Below are 16724 nucleotides of genomic sequence, written 5' to 3'. Positions count from 1 at the left end.
ATCATGGTCAGCCATAAGTGGAAAACTATTTACTGTGTCAGCAATTTCAACTGAAGGAAAAAAAACCTCTTAGCTGAAAAACTCCATCATACTGCCAGTTTTACAGGCAGCTTCCTAATGGGGCTATTTAAGAGGAAAACTACACCTGGTTGCCCATACTATCTCACCAGGCCCTTAGCTATTCAGTTACATTAGCTGTGCAAATCTCAAATCAGTTTTGGCTATTTGTATTTACAATTTAAACCTCCCAGTAGTCACTTCCTTTGAATCGAGCACAGGTACAGTTAATTTGCCTTCTGCATAAGGTGGTTTTACAGATTATGCTTGCCTTGCTAAGATTTTTTTTCCTTCCCTTTTTCCTTCCTTTCTTTGATATATTGTTATACAAACTGAATTGCAAACCGGTGTTACTAATGCAGTGTCCCTTGACGGTAATACTTGCCTTTCAGTCTTTGAATGGAATTAAAATATTCGTTGCTTTCAGATTACTGACACAAATCAGCTCCAAGATGGAATTGCTCCATACAGCAGGAGACAACCCGAGGAGGAGGAGGAGGAGGAGGAGGAGGAGGAGGAGGAGGAGGAAATGGTTAGCAGCAATCTGGTGGACTAATGATGTTCCCAGGTTAAACTCCTTCAGGTGCTGCTAACCAATTTTCAGAGTTGAATGATGCACAGGACTGGTTCTCTATTAATTAGAGTCTAATACATATTCTTCCTTCCCTTACAAAGTAGGGTACAGATATTATATTATGTCATGCCTCCCTGTACTGAATTCTACATAATTTCCATCACCACCCCCAGGAGGGAGCCTCATACAAGGGGGCATGAAGTAATGTAATTTACATCTCTCTCCCCTCCCTCCCTCACCCCCCCCCTCTCTCTCAGAGAAGGTGGACTGTGTATATCATTCAGATAGATTCTATACACCTGTTCTGTCAAGTTCAGGAACTCAGAAATCAAGGCAGTTGCAGGCTAACACTCTACAAGAATCTGAATTACTAACAGTCAAAGCAAATTGGCAGTAGATCAGCATCAATGGAATTCAAGGTGGGCACGAAGGGACTCATGACTGATGATGTGTTTGACCTTTTCCTTGGGCTCAGCCTAGTCATCTCCTACATGTTCCTGCAACACTGCTGAGCACCAGAATCTGTATTGCTTCTATAGTTAATGTACTGTGCTTAAGGTGCAAGGACCAGTGTGTTAATTCCTGCTCACAGTCTCCTGGTTTTTAGCCTGCTGCCTTAACCCCTAGACCAAGGGTAGGCAACCTTGACTCTTTTATGACTCGTGGACTTCAACTCCCAGAATTCCTGAGCCAGCATGGGTCAGCATGGAAACTTCTCCCTTTCCCCTCAGCATGGCTGGCTCAGGAATTCTGGGAGTTGAAGTCCACGAGTCACAAAAGAGCCAAGGTTGCTTACCCCTGCCCTAGACCAAACTGGCAGAGGGCCATTGTAGAGAAAACAAAACTATGCACAGATCTCCAAATATGTTCAAAAGCGAAACCAAATTGGGCCTTCTCCCCAAATACTTCTATTTGTACTGCTCTCTTGTGCTGTTAGAATATATCAAAGATCGCTGGTTCTCCTAATATCAGAAATTTTCTCCAGACCATGGGATGGGTCTGATACTTTTACCCATATTGGAAAAAAATGGGAATCAATGGGACTTTTAAAACACACATGCACACAAGACCCCTAAACTCAGAGGTTTTGAGGCTCCCTTGGTAAATATAATAGCTAGAAGGAACATCTATTCCATTAGACCAAATGCCATCCTTTCCACATTCAACCAAGGAAAAAAGACACTCATATGCCCTAATTGTCACTTTATTCCCAGTTTTAAAGAGATTGAGCCAATGATGTCACTGACATAGTTGGAGAAATAGTGATACATCCCGAAATATTAGCACCGGCACTCCACAAAAGTCAACATGTTTTCTGCTCATTGATCACACCATCTTCAGGTGCCTAGATGCTGAACACAATGGCTGATTTTTGCCTCTTGCAATCACACTCGGAGGAAAATGCATTTTGACCTTCATTAACGAAGAAGTGAGCTTTAAGACCTGCTGATCTATTGGGACTCTTCTTCCTTTAGCCGCAGCGTCAGTTTTTGCAAGAAAATCATTCGTTCATTCCTAAATGTCTCCCTTACAGACTTCTTTTGGTTTACGCTTGACATCAGAGAGGAATAAATCTCTGCTTTGCTATTGCTTTTGGAAGGAAGATTGTTATGCCTGGTTCTTCCGTTGTTTTATATTCTTCTCCAAATTATTCTCCGAATTCATATTTTTCACTTAACTGTCCAAAGCGTCTCATTAGCTGGAGACTGCTCTTGATTGATTAAGATTTGAGGAGACAAAATTGCATTTGGTTTACTTACAGTCTCTAAATCCAGTTACTTCCTGAAACAGGAAGTATGAGAATGAATATGAATGAATAACACTTCCTGTTTTCATATGCTTTCTGTAACTCTGAAAAGGCATTAATCTAGTGAACTCTCAAGATTGGGGTAGGATGTGTCTGTCCCTCAGACATATCCCTTGCATTATCGTGATTCTTGCCTCACCTGATTTGCACAGGGGATTATTTTTAGAACATAGAAAATAGAATCATAGGGCAGAAAGGTCTCTGAGGTCTTCCAGTCTAAACCCCCCCCCCTGCTCAAGGCAGGCGAGCTTACACCATTCTAGTCAAATGGTTGTCCAGTCTATTTTTAAAAACCTCCAGCGATGGAGCACTCACAAGCCCAGGAGGCAAGCTATTCCACTGATAAATTGTTCTCACTATCAGAAAATTTATCCTCACTTCTAGGTTGGCTCTCTCTTTACCAAGCTTCTAGCTATAACTCCTTGGCCTGTCCTCTGATGCTTTGGAAAATAACTCAATCCCCTCTTCTCTGTGGCTGCACCTCAAGTACTGAAAGACAGTCACCATGTCCCTCCATCCCTAATACTTCTCTTTGATGGACTGGACCAGTGATGGCGAATCTTTTAGAGACTGAGTGCCCAAACTGCAACCTAAAACCCACTTATGTATCATTGGGTGCCAGGTGGGCGTGGCCCATTGGGTGGGCGTAACCATGGTGGTAACAGCAGACTGGGTGGGACTAAAAAGTTCAATCAATTCCAACTTTGCGGGGAGGGGGGATTTTCCCACGAGAAGTTGAAATTGAGTGATTGAACCTTTTTTTTTTTTGCACACGGCGGCGAAGTCCTAAAGCAAAAAGTCATCAAAGAGCAGAGGTTGCCTACTCCTGCCCTAGGGCCTAGAGCAGGGGATAGGCAACCCCGGCTCTTTTATGACTCATGGACTTCAACTCCCAGAATTCCTGAGTCAGCATAGCTGACTCAGGAATTCTGGGAGTTGAAGTCCATGAGTCATAAAAGAGCTGAGGTTGCCTACCCCTGGCCTAAAGCCACATGCTCTCAATATTTTAGATGAGCCTCTGACTTAAAAAGGATTTGTATTTTGACCTAGATGATTATTGAAGCAAAGCAGATGTGAACTACAACACTTTTGATGAGAAAAGATAGCAAAACTCCATTTAAGAGCATACTATATTTACAGTGGTACTTTGGAGAAGGAAGATGTATGGGCAGCAAAACTCTTAGTACCCTTTTTGGTCAATTTTAGTAAATTAAGAATTGTGTTAAATAAGTAATGTGCTTTCAGTTTCTATGTATAATGTATCATTAGAACTGCCAATCTTTTGCACTATTCCCTTGATGACTTCAAAAGCACAGATAAAAGGTATGTCTACCACCAAAATCACTCCCTGAAATGAAATGTGTATATGTTCCATGTAACTTGTTGTATGTATGGTTCCCACATTGGGTAGTCATGATGTCTAATGACTATAGAAGGTATAGTCCAACACATTGTGAGGATAATTGTTAGGGAAGGATTTATTAGACATTCTTCATAACAGTAACATTCTCAGAAATATAAAAAAACTATATATAGTTTTAACTGTAGTTAAAATGATAGGTGTGAGTGGCATGGTGGCGTAATGTTGAAGATGCTCGGCTCCCATTTAGAAGGTTGAGGGTTCAATCCTAGGTAGCGGCAGATATTTCTCTCTCAGGGTGCAAAGAAAAAATATGTGCTGTGAACTCCACGTGCTGTTCAGGAATGGCATCCAGCCAGTAAATTGCTCAACTCCACCCAGTCGCCACAACTCTACCCCAAATTAAGGTATTACAGGGTCGTAAAAAGGGAATTAAAATGATAGATGTCAGTTAACATCACGCTTGAAATGAAATGCTCAACACTTTTGTTCATCTCAGAATGCGCTATCTTTCCCTTTTTTCATTTGCCTTTTTCCATCCCTACAGTGTTCTTATATACCCAAATGTGGAAAGAACTTTGAAGAGTCTTTGTCCCTTGTCAATGTCGTCATGGAAAACTTCAAGAAGTATCAGCACTTTACCTGTTTCTGTGACCCAGAAGGCATTCAGAAGAACGTGTTGCTAACCAAACTTTACAGTTCCAATGTGCTGTTCCACTCACTCTTTTGGCCAACATGTATGATGATAGGTGGACTTGCCATTGTTGCCATGGTCAAGTTGACCCAATACCTGTCTCTTCTTTGTGAAAGGATCCAACGGATCAACAGATAGGAGCAACCACTTGCTTCTAGGATTTGACTTACCGCTGAAATACTGTTGTTGTTTTTTTCCATTCTTCACCAAAGAACCTTAAGTTTGTAACGTTTCTGTTCTAAGTTCCTTATATTTTTATGAAGTAGAGCAATAACGAAAAAGGCTGTTCTATATGCAACTGTGATGATACTCTTATGCAGACAATGAGAGAGGGTATTATGGTTTGTGTTGGCCATCTATATAATCTTGATTTATGCTGCAGCTTAGTTATTTTTCTTCTTCTCTTCTTCCTTCTCCTTTTTTCCCATTTTTTTTTTCTACAGCCAAAACAGGGCTCAGTGTGATTCTTTGCCAAGGCCTTGTTAATGAATGAATGATCATCTCAGCACGAATCTGTTTTGAAAAGTTCTCCTGCCTGGTCATATGTCTTCATGTGGACCATTTAAGTTCCACTTAGGCATTGGGAAGGGGAGGAAAAGATTGGAGTAGGGGGGATGGTGAAAGGTAAGAACTCAATGTGTTTACCAGAACTGAAATTAAGATGGATGATTTCACCCAGAAGGTTTTTTTTTTTGCAGGTGTAGAGTCTTACAGACACAGGGGAAATCCAAAGACACACATTGCTGAACACCCAGGTCCAAATCTAGTGGAGCATAAATAATCTCCTTTAAATTCCACTGAAATCGATAAGACGTTTTTGTAATGAATTATTTTATTAAGACACGAGCACAACTTAACTAGGGAAGGATTCGAAATTTTGGATTAAGGCAATAGCATTTATGTTGGTTTCATACTCAGGGTTAAACTTTCCTTTCTGGCATTTTACATATCTACTGAAAGGTTTATTAATTTGCAGTATCTTTTACTCATGGATCATTATCTACCAAAGCTATCGCCAAAAAGAGGGGGGGGAATCCAAGATGTATAAAATTTGTCATTTTTTTTTTCATTTTCTATTCCAGCCTGAGCCCTGTTGGCAAAGATGGGATCAGAAAAACCTCTTGCGTTCAAGTTTATTATGCATATTTTTCTTGCATTTACTACCATACCACTGTAAAGAAAAATTTAAAAGAAAGAGAATCACACCATTTTTTTTCATTTTTTTTACTTCCAACTGTTTTAGATTTTTTTTAATGGGACATTTCAAAAAAAAAATACTAGACAACAAGATAAAAATATATGCTATCTATTGGTGTATTGTAGTATGGCTATGTTATATTTTATTATTTCCTTTATTAACGGGAAAGTGGGCAGTGCTCTTCTTGTATTTCACAGTGACCAAATCTAGATATAACCATCACTAAGAAAAGATTTGAAGAAATGGCTTAGATGCAGTTAGAGTTGGCACTGTGATTTGAATAAGCTTAGATGGTATTTAGCTAGGGAAAAATATCCTCTACTCACGAGAGGCCCTGAAAAAGGTATGTATAGTAAGGTAATGCTACTCCTAGTGAAAATTATTTCTTCTTAGTCATATCAGAACAATTTTCCCCAATAGCATTTTGAAAAAAAAATACTTTAAATAAACCTCTATACACCTGGAAGTGGAACCAGATTAGAAGCATGCAGAGGCCAGCCTTTTATTGTGGACAAGCTCCAGAAGGTAACACCTGCAAGGCTGTCTTGTTAGGATGAGAGATTGCAAGTGGTCATATTTTCTTTTCTTTTCAAGGTCCGTATTTTGTTAGTCTGTTTGATTGATTCGTGTCCCACTCTTCTGCTTTGTCAAGACCTCAAGATGTATTGAGCTCCATAGCTGATTGCTATTTAAGAATAGCAAGGAGGTCAAATAACATTGGACACCTAGTAGGAACACAGGGAATATTAAAACAAGTGTAGGAGGAAAGAGAATAAACCTGACCTGAGTAAAATGTGAGTAATATATGAGTAAGAATCATTGCATTAATACTTGGTTGAGCAAAGGCGTAGAATGGAATGAAGATAGATTATTAGTGGAGCAGAAGTTATTCTGAATATAGTGGTACCTTGGTACTTAACTGCTTCAAAACTCGTCAGATTTGGTACCCAATGTTGTTCTGATACTCAGTGTTTGTTTGGTATTTGACGTGATGCAAAAGGAAGTGGGAGACAGTCGCAGAGAGCAGACAGGAGGTAAGCTATGCTGGGAAGGTCATTGACATAGGAAAAGGAAAAGGGACAGGTAAGAGGTCCTTCCCAGCAGAAAGACCATGGTAAGTCACATGGTTTGTTTGGTTTTCATCTTTTTTAGTATTCATCATGCCTCCCAGAACCAATTAAGGACAAATACCAAGGTACCACTGTAATTTGAAAATGATAAGGTGAGAAAAAGTTTATTTTGGATCCAGTAGGTCCCTCATGGGGATGAAAAGGGTGAGGCTATAAAAAGTACAACAATATTTTTCTATCCATCTCTCCTCTGCCTAATTACCAAGAATCACAGTTTACTTAAAGTATATCTATAAGGACGGTCTTAGCAGTTTCTGATATTGAATTCAGCCCCAAGGGTGAAGTATGAGGTATTTGTTGATCACTCTCTAGAATTCTACAGATTTTTAACAAACAAAACGATCATTTAAAAACATTTTGAAAGCGTAATTATTTTCTTTTTTTTTTTTCAAAAGGAGAAAGCACATTGGATTTGCTGAGCTCATCCATTACCTGAGTAATTCTTTATTCCCCATTATGTAATGTCAACAACTTTTATGGTGTTACAAGATTCCATGAGCTGTGCACGTGTTGTCTGAGCTTTAGAAGTCTGCAGCAGTGAAACTAATCTTTGATCTTGTAAACCAAGGGTCCTCAACCTTGGCAAATTTAAGACTTGTGGACTTCAACTCCCAGAATTCCTCAGCCTCTTTAATTCTGGGAATTAAAGTCCACAACTCTTAAAGTTGCCGAGGTTGAGGACCCCTGTTGTAAACCCATAATGCAACATTTTTTCCTCAGGCAAATAAATTCCTGGGTGTGTAATCAGGACTTCAAAACAGTGTGATTTGGTACAACAGTTACTCAATTAAATCTTTGCAATTTCAATCCTCTTGGCTCTCAATAATGGTTTCTTCTCCCCCAAAATATCCTATTTGATCAGATTTGTTTTCTATTTCTATTTTACAAAATACACACACACACACACACACACACACACACACACATTGATCTTCCCTCACAGCATATTAACCTGGTTACTGAATTTGCTCATTATTCTAGTTTCACATAAATCATTGAACATGAGCCAAATGGAATCTGTCCACACAACATAGTGAACCCTGCCCCCAAAGTAGCTGAGACTCTCTGTACAAATGCATCTGCTAATTCTTCAATACTGTCTAGAAGCTCTGCTGTGAAAGACTTTTAAACAAGGGACAAATTATTTCAGATCTTCAGCAGAGAGCCGGCAACTACATTTCCAATTTTTCTTCCGCTAAGTTGGATGTACTAACAGAGGTGAAATAACAGCAGTTAAAGACACTGAGCTTGTCAGCTGGAAAGTTGATAGTCTGGGTTCAAGACCCAAGCATGACAGGGTGAACTCCTATTACTTGCTCCAGCTCAGCACTTTGTGGTATCTGACTGTCAGGCCCAAGCCCAGAGACAGTGAGCTCCAATTGAGTTCAATCCTTTATTTGCTTCCACCTAATGGACAAAATCTTGCCCAACTAAAGCTATAGCTTTCTAAGGTATTAGCAATAGCAATAGCACTTAGACTTATATACTGCTTCACAGTGTTTTACAGCCCTCTCTAAGTGGTTTACAGAGTTAGCTTATTGCCCCCAATAATCTGGCTCCTCATTTTACTGACCTCGGAAAGATGAAGGCTGAGTCAACCTTGAGCAGGTGAGAACTGAACTGCCGAACTGCAGGCAGGTGGCAGTCAGCAGAATTTGCCTGCCATACTGCATTCTAACCACTGCACCACCACGGCTCATTAGATGTACCCTGAGGGATTCTAGGGTGTGGCTACCCTGAATCCCTTCCCCCTGTGTCATCCAGCTTGAGACTGTGCATTCTCATAATTTGGCCCTCTTTCTGAGAAGGGCCTGGATTGTCAAAAATATCCCTCCACCCTTCAGTCCTGCAGGTGTACATTCCATCACACTAACTCAGACCATCAAGGACCTGAGACAAAGAGGAGATCACATGTTAAATCTTTTGTCTTGGGTGGTAGTGATGTGATCTGAAGCTCAAGAAGGTTAACAGCAGTCTCTTGTTGTGATATATCACTTTGATTACTACATGGAGGGTAAAGGTAAAAGTAAAGGTTCCCCTGCACATGCGTGCTAGTTGTTTCCGACTCTAGGAGCCGGTGCTCATCTCCGTTTCAAAGCCGAAGAGCCAGCGCTTGTCCGAGGACGTCTCCGTGGTCATGTGGCCGGCATGACTAGATGCCAAAGGTGCACGGAATGCTGTTACCTTCCCACCGTAGTGGTCCCTATTTTTCTACTTGCATTTTTACGTGCTTTCAAACTGCTAGGTTGGCAGAAGCTGGGACAAGTAACAGGCGCTCACTCTGTTACGCGGCACTCGGGATTCGACCCGCCAAACTGCCAACCTTCTGATTGACAAGCTCAGCATCCTAACCCACTGAGCCACCGTGTCCCTACATGGAGGGTAGACCTGTTTAATTAGAGCACGCAGCATCTGATGAACCAATTGGGTTTCAGAAGGAGTGTGGGATTGTTCCTTTGGTTATGTTGCACATTTTGATTGAGGATTTGGTTCCCCTTGGATTAAGAGAGTACCAGCAAATGAGATTACCCTTGTGTAGGATCTCTACACCTAAGGTGTCCAGGAAGCCCCTTGATTTTCAGTGGAGCTAGCTAGGGGGTGAAACAGCAGAAGAAACACCTGGAGTGCAACTGCAGGAAAAGGATTGTCTTGGGATAACAACAGCAGCAAAACCCAATTACTTTCTACTCTTTTCATGACCATGTGATTGGTTATGAAAAGCCCTGTTCTAGATGGCATGATTCTTTTGGGGAAGAGTGTGGCAATATCTGCAGGGCACATAAGCATTGTGATATCCTCATGCAAATTATGTAAATATATGATTAAATTTCACAGTTCACATCATTAACACAATGGCAGTGTGGCATGTGTGACATAGCAATAGCACGTAGACTTATACACTGCTTCACAGTGGTTTACAGTCCTCTCTAAGCAGGTTTACAGAGTCAGCATATTGCCCCAAACAATCTGGGTCCTCATTTTACCAACCTCGGAAGGACAGAAGGCTGAGTCAACCTTGAGCCGGTTGAGATTGAACTCCTGGCAGTTGGCAGAATTAGCCTGCAATACTGCATTCAAACCATTGATCCATCAGGGCTCCTAGGGGCATCACTTAACTCCCTTCTTCTATTTCCTCCAAGTATCAGGTTGAGTGTTGATAAGTATTTTGTCTCCAAAAGCTGCCCCAAAGATCAAAACCTGGAGATGAAATGGTCCTTCACTATCAACCCTAACAGCATGATCTTTTAAAGAGAAATATGATGGCTCTGGGCATAGTGTTCTCATGCTTGTTGTTACTATATAATAAAGGTGAAAGACTCACCCTTGAAAAACAAAAAAATGCGTCTTTTAAACTATTGATTATTGAACATAGCATGCCAATGAATTCTATAGAATTTTGGAGGTACATACAACCCTCTTTCCATTTTCACTCATAATCCAAGTTGGTCCCAATGCCATATCTTCTCCATTCTCACAGCTGGATGCAGCAACTGTAGTCTCTTCCTGTTTCTTATACGGAAAGTTCAACACATGACTGTTCAAAGGTTGTTGGCTGCTGTAGAACCACAGTGTACATCTCTCCAAACAGAAAGATGCAGTGTTGTGTAGAAGCCATATACATAAAGATATTGCTTCTCCAGGCAGTCATATTCAGTAAATGGGTGCTTGTAACAGCAGATGGCTTCATTAAAGAGACTTCAGCAAGAGATGACCAGAAGATTCAGCACACTCACCTATTAAACACTTTTGCTAACAGGACTCAGATGAATAAACCTACACAGAGAAGGAGACAAAATAAGGAAATTGCTTCCTCCAGTCCTTGGTCAACAGTTCCATACAATTATGGAATTTGTTGTCCTTGGAGATAGCACTAGACAGCAATTTCATGAAGGACTGTGCATTATCAAGGGCTCTGACTCTTGATAATGGTTGCTAAGACTTGAAACACAGCTATTAGAAATGTGGATTATTATATCTAGGCTACAAATATCCAGACAACCACTAGATGCAGGAATCAGCTAAAGTTGTGTCTCTTGTGTGCTATCTAGTGGTAACCAAAGTACTATACAAACCAAGTAGAAGATTGCTATAACTCTCCTCCCCATATTTCTGAACTTTCAGAACTTCATTCGGCTGTGGACACAGGGAAACGAGATTATATTCATGCTCTGGAAGAAAAGCAGAAAGAAGTGGCTTCAGATTAGCAGTCTCTTTTAAACAGAGTTGATAGAGAAAAGAAGAGAAACAGAGTGAATCCGTAATTCTTTCCCTAAAGCCCATTGCTCCTTGTGGTTTGTAGGTTATGAGGTTGTTGAAAAGTCAAAGCCATTGAATTCATGCTTCCAGCATGAGGAACTTCAAACAAACATTTTTTAACAAGACAGAAGACTTATTCTAAAAAATTCTTATTGTGCCCCCCCTTTCATTAAGGCCAAGATAGGGATCTATAGGTCAATATATATTTTTCTTTTTTATTTTCCCAAGGGAATTCTTAATTTCCTCCTGCAAACATCTGAACACCTTAATTTCCTCCTGCAAACGTTTTCAGGGTCTGCAGTTTCAAATTTAAAAAAAAAAGCCACAAAGAAAGGGAACAGAATGGAAATAATAATAAACACTCACTGCTCAGGCTTGGTTCCAAGTAGAGAGCTGAGCAAGTAGCTGAAGAGGGAGGGAAGAGGGTGCAGGAGAGAGAAGAGAGTTGGCACAATTGTTTTATGAGTTGGAACAGCAGTGGATAGAGAAAGCATTAAAAACCTAATTTCATCTCTGCTGTTGAAGCTATTCCTTTGGCTGGAGCGGGAGGGAGCTAATAATGTTTGTGAAATGTATGTGAGCATGAGTGTATATAACAATATTTATTGATTTTACTGTACAGTAACAATATGTATTGATTTAGGGTAGCAGTAATTATATACCACCTCACTTGGTAAAGATTCTATTATTCCTCAGTGAAAAGAAACAATAGCTTGAGATGACTGCCCAGAACTGTTCATTAGGGACCAAAGGCCTGTTGAAAGGGAAGGCATTTAAACTTAATTAATTCATACCTCAGGGTTGGTTGCTTGCTTGCTTGCTTGCTTTAAGCAACAACACACACATTCTCTGCAATTTGGAAAACCTTAATTTTCTGGTAAAGTGTTGCAGTTCTCTTGAGCGTTGAGACTGGATTGCCGTCTGTCAGAAATGGTGTAGGGTCTTCTGCTTGGGCGGGGTGGTGGTGGACTAGATGACCTACAAGGTCCCTTCCAACTCTGTTATTCTAATTCTGATTCTAAAAAAAAATATGGTTTCATCTCCCAGATCTTCAAGAGAGAGGATGAGAAGTCTAATCAATTGTATTCTTAGGTCTCCTCACCTGAGGAAGCACAAAACATTCTAGGAAATAAGTCTTGCATGTGTTTGGCTGATGTTTATCAAGACTTTATCATTTTTTTAACTCTTTGTTGCCATCCCTGCTTATAGATAATAATTAAACGTAGTTGGATCTCTGTTATAAATGAAAAGTGAAGACAATGGCTCAATCCCATTTCAACTGTACCAGAAATAAAGCAAGAAAACCTATAGCTTATAGTTGTTTTTCTTGAATTCTATTTTTTTTAAATTCCATTTATATCCCGCCCTTCTCCGAAGACTCAGGGCGGCTTACAAGCTTAGCAGTAGCCTTCATTCTATGTATATGCCTGCTTATTAGGGCTTTCACACACACCCCAAGCGGCATTATTACAAAGTCAGCTTAATTGCCCCCAACAATCTGGGTCCTCATTTTACCTACCTCGGAAGGATGGAAGGCTGAGTCAACCTTGAGCCTGGTGGGACTCGAACCTGCACTAATTGCAGGCAGCTGGTGTTACTTAAGGAGGCATTAGCCCACTGCTCCACCAAGGCTCATTCTTGGAGGTTTGCCCAAGTATTTGTTTGCCTAGAGGTGTAAAAAGTGATATATTTGGAGGTATGGAGAAAATAGTGTTTATAATGAAAAATAACTCACCTGTTTTTCTTACCAGAAGTAATGAGTTTTCCACAAGGTCACAAGACTTCCTTCCATCTCAGCAGAAGCTGAAATTCTAGTCAGGACTGATGGAGTGAATGAAATGGAAGAGTTAACGTTTCCCGTCAACCTGGAAAATCAATTTCAATTGCTCCAGCTTGAATTAATCCGAGTTATTTTGATGTCCCTCCATTCTTTCCATTAATAGGGAAAATGATCACATTTTGTAACTGCATCTAGATGCTTCACCCACAAAAGCACACTGCTCAAAATGTTTATGGGCCAACATATTGGAAACAACATTTGATGTGTAAATGTCAAACATAATCATCTCTCCTGTCACCAGCCAGCAAAGAATGGAAAAATATGCAGCCACTAAAATGTCATTTACGGGGCTTTAAAAGCTGCATTTTTGTCAGTCCCATAAATCCTTGAGCAATTGAGCAGCAATTTTGTCAATCAGTTCCTGGAGGGTTGAATCTGATTAGTACGGTTCCCTGCTTGCTTTTCTTTCTTAATGGATTGTAGAAATCTGATAAGAATTCCAGATGAATGTTAAAGAATTCCATTGGGAAATCTGCAAAAGTGAATTTGATGCTCTAATACACTGTTATACTACGTCCAAACACCTCTGCTACACACTGTCCAAATCCAGCTAGCTACACTGTGGAGAGAAAAGGATTGCATTCATTCTAGGATTTACTAATGCAGCAGATGGGTTTTTTTATCCTTGTTTATTATGTGTAGTTGCTGGAAATCTTCATTGGCAGCCCTGCTTTGTGGAATGTGGGTGTAATCTGCAATGGTGCATTACTTTTGCGGAACTACAAAACGTTGCTGAAATCAGTGTTCTTGGAGAAAAGGTATACAACATTTCCATGAAAAATACCTATCGGGTCCTTGTAAACAAGGGACATGGTGGCTCAGTGGGTTAGGACGCTGAGCTTGTCGATCAGAAGGTCGGCAGTTTGGCGGGTCGAATCCCGAGTGCTGCGTAACAGAGTGAGTGCCTGTTACTCGTCCCAGCTTCTGCCAACCTAGCAGTTCTAAAGCACGTAAAAAGGCAAGTAGAAAAATAGGGACCACTACGGTGGGAAGGTAACAGCGTTCTGTGCACCTTTGGCGTCTAGTTATGCCGGCCACATGACCACAGAGACATCCTCAGACAAGCGCTGGCTCTTCGGCTTTGAAACGGAGATGAGCACCGGCCCCTAGAGTCAGAAACGACTAGCACAAATGTGTGGGGAACCTTTACCTTTTACCTTACCTTGTAAACATGAGAAAATCCAACCTCTGAACCATTGTTGAAACTTCTGTCATTGAGGCACCTGTTTCTCAACTTTGGCAACTTTAAGATGTGTGGACTTCAACTCCCAGAATTTCTCAGACAGCCATGTCCAGATATATTAGAGTTGTCATGCCTGGGAAACGCTGAACAAGAAGGTGTCCCATCATCTCTAATATTTACTATTGCTGATTGAATCCCACGTTATCAAGAAAAGGAACAAAGTTGATGTTGGCTAGGTGGGACTAGCTGGAAATTTGGCTGACTGGCTTTGAGAATTCTGGGAGTTAAAGTTCATGCATCTTAAAGTTGCCAAAATTGAGAAACACTACCCTGTAGGTTCTGCGGTGGATAAGATACAATAGGAAATAACAACTGCCATTGATCAATAAGTAGACATTCAACGGTCACATAGAGATAAAGAATATCTACATACCTCTAGAGGAGACAATCAAAAAGCCCAAAAGGAAACAAAAAGACCAAACCACCTCCTCTCCAGCAACCAACGTCCCTATGAGCAGAGAATAGCGTCAAGATTAGCACTAGACCTACAATCCAAAAATAAACAATAACCCAGTCAAGGAACTACCAAGGCAGGCAAACAAGCTAACAGTACACAACAGCTTAATCAAGGAACCACCAAGAACACTCCCACCAAAGTTGACAGGGCAACCCACTGGTGTATAAAAATAAGAGCAAAGACCACTCCATTCTAGGAGTAATGATGTTCCCTAGTTTGGTAATGAAACATCTGCAAGAAAACTACCAAGCTCAGAGAGCACCAATTATATATTCAACCAGTCTTCCTATGTTACAGCTACATAACCTCTTTGTGGTCTACCCACTGCTAACTAATGATGTGCCACACATTATGAAATTACAGATCAAGTTCTCCAGGAAAAAAAAAGAGAAGACCACGTTAATTTCCCAAATTAGCCATTGCTAATTTGCTTCTAACTTGCTTTCTATGACTAGGCTTCATCTCAGCCTGATGTTTTCTGATCATAAACTTTACCTAGGCACATTATAAAAGAGTTACAGTTGGCACTGCTATGCCACATTCACCACCTGGCTCATATTCTGATACCTCCACACCCCCATAGATGCTGCCATATACATTAATGAGAAGAATACAGTGGAGGGTTCATAAAATAGCCATCTTGAAGAGATCATAAAATAACCTTATGCACTTCTAATTAAGCATTGTTTAAATTAATAAATAAAGCATATGTTCCACCCTAAATACCTTGACTACTATTAGAAGATTCAGTGAGTCTAGTCAAATATGGGGGAGAGCCCTTAGTAAGGATTAGACTCTGACAATAAGGGGGCAGAAACATTATTTTTTTCTCTTCCCTTACTGCATCCGTTGGATTTATTTTTATTTACTTAGTTGTTTACTTGTTTGTTTAGGGTATACAGTCTCCCATCTCACATATGTGATTCTGGGAGGGTCACAACAGTTAAAACACAATGCATAGGGCCACAAACAGTTTAAAACACAGTGAACAAAATACAAATAAAAACAAAAAATGTAAAGTGGGAAATCCTTTCCACAATAGAGGTGGATGCCTCAGACACAACCTGTCCCCATTTTTATGCTGCTCTTGCGTTGGTCCCCAGGAAGATCAAGACCACTTCACAGATTCACTACCTTAAAATGATCCACCTAAAACAGGGGTCTTCAAACTTGGCCCTTTTATGACCAGCTGAGGAATTCTGGGAGTTGAAGTCCACAAGTCATAAAAGGGCCAAGTTTGAAGACCCCTGACCTAAAAGAAGGATTTAGGAGCATCAACCCTTAACAAACTTTCCACCTACTCACCTAATGAGCCTATTCAGATTAGGTGATAAATGAAATCACCCTGAAGGACATTCAAGTGGTCTCCCTCACCAACTTGCTCAGACTGAAGAAGCTACATGGATGACTATGGAGATTCTCAGTCCTCCAGGTTGTCCTAAAGGTGCTTTTTCAAAAGGCAACTGGACATAGTTTTTCCTTGAAGACATTTCGCTTCTCATCCAAAAACTGAAGAAGCTTCTTGGATGAGAAGTGAAAGTGAAAGTTTTTCTTCAAGGAAAAACAAAGTTCAGTTGCCTTTTGAAAAAGCACCTTTGGGACAAGCTACTTGGATATGCAGCAAAACATTTTAAAGCCAAAAGAAGTCCAGTTGCCATGATTCAACTTCCAGTCAACTCTATTTGGATCACTGAGAAACATCATCATGACACTGAGGGACTATTGCTGATATGAACTAACAAAGTTAGCATGCTCCAGGTGCCTTCAAAGAATGTGGTGTATCTGGACCCTAAAAATGCACCTTCTCTGTTGTGTCACCTGCCCTCTAGTATTAGGCTCCTCCTGAAGTTCAGATGTCTCTTACCCTGATGGTGTTCAGAGGGCCTTAAATACATGGCTTCTCTCCCAAGATCTAGACTTGGATGGCTGTGAGTGTGGAATAATGCTTGTGTTCTTGGCCAAGTTCCCTAGATTGTTTAATGTTTTCTATTTAGATTGTACATTTTTATTTTGTTCTTGTACTGTGAGCTGCCCAGAGGTGGTCTGAAGTTGGGTGGCACCCAAATTGAATACATAAATAAATAGAAGTAGACATCCCAAATCTCCA

At 40.5% G+C, this 16724-nt stretch overlaps 1 protein-coding gene across 1 annotated transcript in view; it reads left to right on the top strand.

Annotated features, from left to right (window-relative positions):
* The window catches only part of KCNMB2 (potassium calcium-activated channel subfamily M regulatory beta subunit 2), a 40611-nt gene extending 35331 nt beyond the window's left edge, over positions 1-5280 (top strand). The window contains exon 4 of the mRNA XM_081329998.1: positions 4346-5280. Coding sequence (XP_081186124.1) covers positions 4346-4630 — 285 coding nt within the window. The 3' untranslated portion in view covers positions 4631-5280. The remainder of the gene's footprint in view (positions 1-4345) is intronic.
* Positions 5281-16724: the final 11444 nt, after the last annotated feature.

Source organism: Vipera berus (genome assembly GCF_964194415.1).
Source record: "Vipera berus genome assembly, chromosome: 5".
In the NCBI taxonomy this organism is placed as follows: Eukaryota; Metazoa; Chordata; class Lepidosauria; order Squamata; family Viperidae; genus Vipera; species Vipera berus.
The sequence above is the reverse complement of the archived record's forward strand: the minus strand, read 5'-3'. Positions and strand labels throughout refer to the sequence as shown.